Source organism: Mangifera indica, chromosome 6 (assembly GCF_011075055.1).
Source record: "Mangifera indica cultivar Alphonso chromosome 6, CATAS_Mindica_2.1, whole genome shotgun sequence".
NCBI lineage: Eukaryota > Viridiplantae > Streptophyta > Magnoliopsida > Sapindales > Anacardiaceae > Mangifera > Mangifera indica.
In genome coordinates, this window is record NC_058142.1 from 13,326,471 (window position 1) to 13,336,966 (window position 10,496).

The following is a 10,496-nucleotide window of genomic DNA, read 5'->3' on the forward strand; positions in this document are numbered from 1 at the left end:
ATGAAATTGATCATTAGACTTAAAATTTGTTCTATACAATATAATTAGTTTAGTTTTATAAAAATAACGATCTAATTTAGATGAGGTTTATATATATATAAAACTGAGTATTATTTTATTATTTATTTAAAATCATTCAATCATATGATGATATATTATTTGTATACTCAAAAGTTTATACACATAGTATTACTCATATTTTAAATTACCTAAAAAATACACAATAAAACTATATATATATATTATTAAACACATAATTGAATATATATATATGATGTGTTATCATATAATTAGGTTTTATTTTATCCTTAATTTAAAATTGTCTAAATGCATAATGACAGATAATTTGTGTATTCAATTATGTATTAAAAGTGTGTTGATAATTTTATTGTTAAAATATTTATAATTTTTGAAAATATAAAATTAATTTATATTTGATTTAGCCTCCCTTTCTCCAATCCAGGACAACAAAATCTCTAAAACGAGCTCGACGTCGTCCTCATTTTCTCCGAACAACATGTGCCATATTCCCGGAAAGATCTTCAACGTTTTATCCTTACTCGCCGCCGATTCATACACAAACCTCGCTGATTCATAATCACATATTTTATCCTTCTCCCCGTGCAAAATCAGCAACGGCACCTCCAGATCATGGCAATGCCTCTTTATATACTTACACACCCTCAAAAACTCCAACGCCGTCGCCATCGGAGGCTTCCCCGACGTTCGACGATTCGGGTTCCTTGCCACCAACCTTCTCTTCCACTCCTCCTTGTATGATTTGCTCGCTACTGGCTTCGACACAACCACTTTCCACTTGGGTGCAAATAAAGCCGCCACTGGAAGAAGCTTCTCCAATGGCCACATTGGCTTAAATTTGGCTGAAATTCCACACATTGAACCGCTCAAAATCAAACCATCCCATTCGTATTTTTTCTCTAAACATATCAAAATTGATATTGCACCGCCAAGGGATTCTCCGTAGAGAAATGACGGCAACTTGGGGTGGTTTGTTTTAATGGAGTCGAAATACTGGATACAATCTTGAACGATGGGTTTGATTTTGGGGATGTGGCCGGGATAGCCGTCGGAGGAGCCGTGGCCTTGGAGGTCAAGGGCACAGACGAGAAAGCCGGTTTTGGCGATGGCGACTGCTGTGAGTTCGGATATCCAGCTGCTGTCGGAAGTGTAGCCGTGGATCATGGCGACGAGGCCCTTGAGTGGCTCGAGGGAATCAGGGCACCATGTTTGAGTGAAGATTTTCATGTTGTTTTTGTTGAACATGTAGGATTGTTGGTGGAAGATTTGGTGCTTTTTGTGGAATTGTTGTCTGGTGAGATCTCCATAAGGGCTGTTTTCATTAGCTTGGTTGATGGGGTGAAGGGCCATTTTGTATGCGGGAAAATGACGAGAAAATGAAGTGGTGTTTGGAAAGAAAATATTTGGTAACTGAATATGGGATGAATTGATTTAAGAAGGGAAGTGAGTTCATATACGTAATATAGAAGAGTAGGAATATGGGTGGATATTCGTTAGGGGACAAAAAAACAACAGAATAATGAAGAATTAGGCAAATTGGGAGAGCCAGAGAGGCGTGGGGCGTCGCCAGGGTTTAGGTTGAGTGGGGGCAACATAATAAATTAAAATAAAAAATGTGGAAATTATTAAATTTACACAAGATTTTAATTTTAATTGTGAAGTTTCCCGTATTTGATAGATTTTTTTTAGGTAGGTAATCAAAATAACCATTTGATAGATTAGGGTTGGACGAACTTACCCCCTTGCTGTTGACTCAGTTTGACTCATTTCAAAGCCCCTGTGCACCCCACATATTAAATTGTAGTCACATAGACTCACGCATGCCTTGGTCTGGCCTTTGATCTTTCCATAAAATTTTCATACAAAAAATTAGGGAAAAATTAATACGTTGTTCACTGTCTAGTGATTTAACTGTGTTTAAACTAAAAATGGAAATATCATGGATATGCAATAAAAACTTTTCTATTCTAAGATTTATTTGTGAAATAAGATTGAATTGATTTTGATTTTTGTTGAGTGGTGTGAATATTATTGTTTGTCTGTAGGATTGTTGGTGGAGGATTTGGTGCTTTTTGTGGAATTGTTCTCTGGTGAGACGTGCATAAGGGCTGTTTTCATTAGCTTGGTTGAGGGAATGAGGAGCCATTTTGTATGAGGGAAAGTGACGAGAAAATGAAGTGGCGTTTGGAAAGAAAATTTTTGCTAATTGAATATCGGAAGATTTAAGGAAATTTAGCTCATACTTGTTATATAGGATTGGGAATATGAGTAATATTCATGAGGGCACAAAAACCAGCAAAAATAATAAATAAATAAATATTGGTTGAGGTGTGGGGGCTGTCGCCAGCAGGGTTTAGGTTGATCTATGGGGAAATCAACAGTTGTTCAAAACAGGTTAATCAAACTTGTTAGATAATATTTTAAATTGAACAAAGTTTTCAGTTTGGAAAAAATAATAAATTATTTTGTAAATATCTTATTTTACTATTTTTTCAATTATTTTGTAAATAAGTTCAATACTTTATTAATTTTTCGTTTATAATTTTAAAATCAATTTAGTTTGGATAACGGTTTTTCTATATTATTGAATCAATATTTGAACCAGTTTTTTAAATAATTTATTTTTTGTTTTGGTTATCAAATAATTTTAAACACTTGTAGGGAAACCAATTGAAATTTAAAAAGGTTTGAAACTATTAAATTTATAGAAAATTTTAATTATAATTGTATATAAAATATCACATATTTGAGCGTTTTTTCTTATGGTAATTAATTAAAATTATCATTCTTTTAATATATTTATACAAAAATAATCATCAACTCAACTGTTCATTTTGTTATAGTTAGTGCACTGTTCATTTTCACGTTCTATAATTTATGAGGCGTTTGGTTTATATAATATTTTATTTTTAAAATAGAAAAAATACTTTCAAGATAGGTTACTTAAAAGATTATAAGGTATAAATGATTACTATATTTCATAAAATTTGATAAGTATAAATAATTATTTTGTTTAGTTAAAGGTAATAAAAGAATACTAGTAAATTATTTTACTTAAATGCCCTTGAATATAATTATTTTTATATTATTTGTTATATTAATTAAAAATAATTTTTTTGTCTCAAAAAATTAATAAATAATAATATAATTATAATAAAATCAAGATTATCTTGATAATCTTTTAATACCTAAGGTGAAAGTGATAATCAAATTATCACTTATATTACATGTCACGTCAGTATTAGTAATAGAAAATTATCTTAATTTTTTATTTCTGACAAACTAAACAAGATGATATAAGTAACAAAAGATAGATTATCACGGTAATATTTAAATCTCTGTAACCAAACGACCCTTTAGAGTGTAGAGATTTATTTGTGTTTGCATTGAAATTGAAGATGTCATAAATGTGTGATTAAAACTTTTACGATTCTAAGGTGTATTTGTGAAATAAATTGACTTAATTATGATTATGTTGAGTTGTGTGAATATTATTACAAATCAAGAGAGTTAGAATCGAATAATACACAAATTGGGCATGAAAATTTGGATTTACTTTATGAAATTTCCATCATGCACGATTTGCATCCAATATGTGAGTCACACATGGTGGGAGCAAATGAAGATTGGGGATAAGTGATAATTGCATGTGTAACACACATGGTGGGCTTATATGAAATTTTACATTATGTTACTTATAGGTATGCAAAGAGATGGATAGATATAAAATGAGTCATGCCCGAACACTTGTGATTTGAATTTGACTCAAATGAAAAGTAGGGTGATTCGAGTTTGTCAAACCAAAATTAAAAATAGTTCAAGTTTCCCTCAGTCCCTAAGCTTGAAATTCGAAACTTAGCTCAAGTTTCTTGTTCAAATTCATAGCTCAGATTTGTAACTTAAATTCACAATTCATTGAAAAAATATGGTTGCTATATAGAATAATAGGCAAAACGATTTTGTTTTAACAATTGTTAACATTATTCGAAATGTGTCAATAGCTAAGCTCGAGTCAAATCAAGTCATTGTCTTGCTTATGAGTTAGACCGAACTAAACTCTTTCTAGTTTTAGTTTAGCTCGATTTTAAAAACGATTGGTCTTTCCAATTTGTTTGGAGCTAATTGAAATTAATTTACCATGCATGAATAATAGGTATTGTGTGATGCACGCGTGGAGGTAATCGAATTTTTCTACAATTAAGCAACAACCGTTAACACTCAAACCAAGTCGATGTTAAGCTTGGGCCTACATAAGCTTAGTGAGTATTGAAAACCATGAGCTCAATCTTGCTCGATACTATAGATATAGTATCGTTTTGACTCTAAAAGGATATTGTATATGTTTTGAAATTACAAATGATTATTTTCCAAATCTTATGTTCTCCAATAAAATAAATCATTAGAAGGAAATTGAATTGTACTAAGAAAAAAAAAAAGTGAGGTTATTTATAATTGATGAAGTAAGTTATTAAAATGTGTCTTTCCGTTATAAATTGTTTGAAATTGGATTCATGAGAATTAGACTAATACATGCAAACAATCTTATCTTAGAAAGTGAAAATTTAGCAACTCATTTGAACAGTTATAAATAATTAAGCTCACTCTTTTCCTTTATAAATACATTCGATTTTCTCTAATATTTTCTTTTATTGAAGACATAAATTTACTTTTTTTTCAAAACATATATAACATTCTTTTAGCCCATCATCACCTATAATCGGATAAAATAATGTTCTTTTTTGTGTTCACAAATTGTTTGCCAGCATATCAAGTTGAGCCCCCATTGCTTGAGCTTGATCTTAATAGCTTCATAGACCAATAGTCTGAGCTCGAGTTCGATCTTGACTTGTGATCATTTGTTTTAAGTTTAAATGAGTTGAGTTTACAACTAAGCTCGAATTAGCTCATTTTAAATCGACCCTATCCTATTGTTCTTATCCATTGCCCTCCATTTTCAACTAAAATAACAATATTTAACATTTTAATCAATATTGCAATTATAAGATATAATTATTCAAAAAAATATGTAAGAACTAAAAAACCTAAATTGTGTTAAAACTTTTCATTTCACGCCACATTTCTTTTCGGCATGAGCACATAGTTAAATATATTATTAACCCTTTAACTATAAAATATCCACAAACCCTATGGCAATGACGTAGGAAAATTAATTAAAATAGGTACATAATTTATTGCGTAAACTGTTTTTAGCAAAATTTATATGGTTCTACCTTTTTAAGTAAATCTTATTTTCTATTCCAATAATACCCTTTATCATATTTTTTCTTATCCAAATTAGTTTTTACCAAAAAATATTTTATTTTTGAGAATATACAGATTAAGTTTAATTTTTTTATAATTGTTAAGATTTACATATTAAAAACAGATTAATTTATGATGTAGTAGTTGATATTTACATACCTTTAAAAAATGATGAACATAACTACATAGAGAGTATGTGTGGGTTGTGCTAAAGGTGTGCGTTCTTTTGAAAGGTTGCGAAAATTAGGGAAAGGGTGCTTGTTTTTTTCAAAAGGGTGCAAAATGTGCAAAAGGGTGTGTGTTTTTTCGAAAGGGTACGGAAATGTGCGAAATAATGCGAAAATATACAAAAGTGTGAAGGGGTGCTCAAAAATGTGAAAAGGGGTGTGAAACTATAAAGGGATGCATGAAAATATGAAATGGTGCATGAAACTATGAAGGAGTGCGTGAAACTGTGAAGGGATGTGTAAAAATGTGCAGAATTGCGTGAAAATGTGAAAAAATACTTGAAAATACAAAACGGATGTGTGAAAATACAAACGGGTGTATGAAAATACAAATGAATATGTAAATATACAAAACACGTACATGAAAATACAAACGAGTGCGTAGAATATAAAAATGGTGTGTGAGATATATTATATATTATATTATTAATATATATTATTTTTACACATCTCTTCATAGTTTCACGCACTCTTTCATAGTTTAACGCACATTTTCACATTTCACGCATCCCTTCACATTTTTTTGTACTCCTTCACAGTTTCACGTACTTCTTCACAGTTTCATGTACCCCTTCACATTTTTACGCATCCCTTTACAATTTCACGTACCCCTTTACACTTTAGTATATTTTTACACTATTTCACACATTTTCACACCTTTTCGAAAAAACACACACCTTTTTGCACATTTTGACACGCCTTTGAAAAACGGGTACTATTTCCTAATTTTTGCACCTTTCAAAAGAATGCACACTTTTAGCACTCGTGCACAACCCACACGCACTCTCTCTATGTAGTTATGTTTATTATTTTTCTAAAGGTAAATCTTAACAATTACAAAAAAATTAAACTTAATATGTATAAATTTCATACTCTCAAAAATTACATCAGAAATTAATCTGTTTTTAATATGTAAATATTAACAATTACAAAAAAAATTAAACTTAATTTGTATACTCTCAAAAATAAAATATTTTCTAATAAAAACTAATTTGGATAGGAAGAAATAGGATAAAGGGTATTGTTAGAATAGAAAATAGGAGTTGTTTAAAAAGGTAAAACTACAGAAATTTTATCGAAAAAGGTTTATACAATAAATTTCTTAATTTTTGCACCTTTCAAAAGAATGCACACCTTTAGCACTCGTGCACAATCCACACACCCTATATGTTCATAATTTTTCTAAAGATATGTAAATGTCAACTGTTACATCAGAAATTAATCTATTTTTTATATGTAAATCTTAACAATTATAAAAAAATTAAATTTAATATGTATACTCTTAAAAATAAAATATTTTTTAATAAAAACTAATCTGAATAGAAAAAAATAGAATAAAAGATATTATTAGAATAAAAAATATAATTTATTTAAAAAAATAAAACGACATAAATTTTATCAAAAAAAACTTATACAATAAATTTTATACCTATTTTAATTAATTTTCTCAATTCTTATGGTACGGTATCATTAAACTTTGTTGCCGCATGTTTGGTACGTGCAGGGTAAAGTCATTTTTGTATTTAATTTTGAGTGCCTCGGACTTGGAGTAGAAACTAATTTCTTATACACTATTTCAATTCCCTTCTTCTTAGCTGTTTTGTGGAATTAATTTGGAATAAATATTGCTATAAGTATAGTAACGTGATAATATTATTTTAATTTAATAAAATTCTATAAATTTATTTATATAAGTAAATAAGATTATATTTTATTAAATTACCTTAAAATAAAACACTAATTATATTATTTAATTACAAATTCTTAATTAAATTTGTATAATTTATTTGTTTATTAATTTTTTATTTGCCCGTACCGCCAAAAACTGACATGGTACAAGGCTTCTGCCATACTTTAATTAGTTTGGAATTCGTGCCCCCCTATTCAATACATATATTTCAAACATTTAAGTTATAACCCATCTGTGAATAATTTTTGTGGCTCTTCGTTATGATTGTTATACACACACAAAAAAAAAAAAAAAAAAAAAGGTAGTAAAAATTTTTATCTTTATTTTAATATGGGTATATATATATATATTATTTATTTTAAAATTTAAATAAATATATTATAATAATTATTATTTTTGTAAAATATCTTTTTTGATGTGATTTAAACAGAAATTCTTTTTTTTTTTTTTTATAACTTTGAAAGATATTTTATGTCAATAAAAACTTTTTAAAACAGTCAAATGATGGTATAATATATAATATGATAATAATTAAAAATTAAAATAGTGAGATAGTCATTGATATCACTTTCAGTGTGGTGATGAATTTAATTTTAAAAATGGCATGTCACGTAAGTGAATTTAAAAATTTTGGAGTTGAAAATTTTTAGATTAAATTTCAACTTTTTTGTATTTGATCTTATCTCCCTAAATTCTGCTTAGCGTTAATGTTCATATTGAAACCATCTATGAAGAGCATGCAAGGAAAATCTTGGCGTGAGACATAAAACATAGAATATTGCATCAAATCTTGCAGAAATTGTATAAAATATGAATATAATGCAATGTATTCAACAAACAAAAAATATTATAATAAATATATATAAATAATGCATTGACAAACAAAGAATATTATAATGAATATATATGAATAATACATTGACAAGCAGAGAATATAATGAGTATACAGAAGACTTTGCTTGTTTGCGTCCATATATGTGCATGCTTTTACAAATTTTCTGCAAAAATATTTGCTTGTTTGCTTCTACATAGCATATATAACATAAATCATCGAATTGTTTTTCCGTATACGAAGAAAATTCAGTGAACAGTTTCATCGATCATCACCAGTGTTAACGTAATGGCTGGACAACAGATCAAGTTTTTTTATAAAAATGATAATTATATTGTATCAAATTTAATTCGGTCTGAATGCAATGTAAATCGAAATTTAAATAAACTCCAAACTCAAATTAATTTGATTTGCTCAAATTAATTTAAAATTCAAATTCAAATTAATTTGATTTGATCAAATTAATTTCAAATTAAATTGAAATATGTATGGTTGGTATGAGAGACGTTGGCAGAAATGCCAACACTTGTCGGTGCTGTCAAGGCTTGGCGTTTCCGCCAAGTCTTCTGCCACCAACTATCAAATTTAGCTTAGTTGACATCCATCAAATTTAGTATGTTGTATCATCCATCACAAGACTTATCTATTTCTTTTTAGTATGTTATGCCATCCATCAAATTTAGTGAGTAGATTTTATTTTATATGTTGGTGATTGAAATTTTAAATGTAGCGTAAACTTAAGAATGGTAATTTCACATTAAATATTATGAACACTAAAATTTAATAGTTTTTATGAAACATTTCATTTTAAATATTTTGAAATGAAGTTGATGTCATTCATATTAATTTAGTGATATCCAATTTTTTTCATTCCAATGTTACATTAGTTTATGTCAACCATATTAACGATAATCCAGTTTGCCCCGCCAACCTTTTTTCTGCCAAGTTTGATTCCAATTTTGCCTGTCAACAATCCATTCTTTAAAAAAATGTAACTCATGAAAAAATTCATTTTAATAATGCGAATTCCAGTTTTTTTGATTCCAATATTACATTAGCTGATATCAACTATGTTAATTTAATAATGATAATCTAGTTTGTTTAACCCAGTTCGTTGCATTTCTCTCATAATGCTACGATAAGTTCAAATGGTTGGGTCTAAATATGGAGTGGCCCTCATTTTTCTTATATCAAATCAATAGTATCTCACATGTACAATCCACTGAATTCTTTCAGTCATGGAGTAGTGTTAACAAGGTGGTTTACAATTGTAAGTCATTTATGGTATATGGTTATTGATAACTATAGTTATTTCTCTTCATTGGTTAGCAAGTGTTTATTCCCCTTAACATTAACAACCAATATTAGGTGTGTAGCATATTGGATATCAACAATTAGAAGTTAGAAGTTGTATGTATACGACTTTACCCAATATACCACTAGTTTAGAAATGGTGAAGAAGTTAATGATCTCATATAGGACATTGACACACCTAATGAGAGCGAGTAATTTTTATATATCAAAGGGAATTCAACCACCAGATACTCTACTAGTGTTACAATACAAGTGTGTTCGTGATGTGCCAAAACAAGATGTAGCAAGTGGAGACTGTGGCTTTTTTTTACTTATGTTTATGTAATATCTTGCCCGAGATCGTCCATTTAATTTCACATCGGAACATTATAGAAGGCTAAGAATGCGCGTGGCCACAACCATATTCCAAGTGAGGGTCATCAATAAGTATTTAAGGTTTACGGGTTTGTTTATATGTTACTAGACTTTATTTAATTGGTTATATTTATTAAATTCAATTAGATTGTGAAAATATAGGTTTTGAGGAATTCGATACGTAAATGGGCAGACATACATTTGAATTGAATTTTATTTTTTTATTATTTCAATGATGTATTTTATTTTTATTTCAGTGATGTATTTACTGTATAAATCATAACTTTTTTTTTGATGATTTCCTAATGCTTATTCATGAAATGAAACAAATTAATAAAATATGTTAATACTAAATACATGGTATGATATAATAAAAAATCAAATATATATATAAAATGAACAAAAATAAATAAATGTCGTGGTAATTTCATTATATTATTTTGATCTATTGTCATCGCGTATATGTAAGAGTTTGAACTAAAAAAAGTAATACATTAAAATTTGTACAAAACATAATAGATAAATTACAACAAATTAATCATGCAATATATATACAATTAAAATTATAATATCATATGCAATTAGAAAATTAACCGTGATAACCTATTTGGCCATATGAGTTCCAGTGTGACTATAAGGACTTCGAACTCGTCCTTGTCCGCTACTTGATGTGTGGGTTGAGCTAACCATAGACACTAGAGTTGGACTCGGACAATTCAAACGAGTATGGCCAGGTTGATGACATCGATTATAGTTTTGTTGTCGAACTTCCTCTCCT

General features: G+C 28.7%; 1 protein-coding gene across 1 annotated transcript; it reads right to left on the minus strand.

Annotated features, from left to right (window-relative positions):
- Positions 1-317: 317 nt before the first annotated feature.
- LOC123219781 (caffeoylshikimate esterase-like) lies at positions 318-1,455 on the minus strand. The gene has a single exon (XM_044641766.1). The coding sequence runs from the start codon at positions 1,387-1,389 to the stop codon at positions 424-426; it is 966 nt and encodes a 321-aa protein (XP_044497701.1). The 5' UTR covers positions 1,390-1,455; the 3' UTR covers positions 318-423.
- Positions 1,456-10,496: the final 9,041 nt, after the last annotated feature.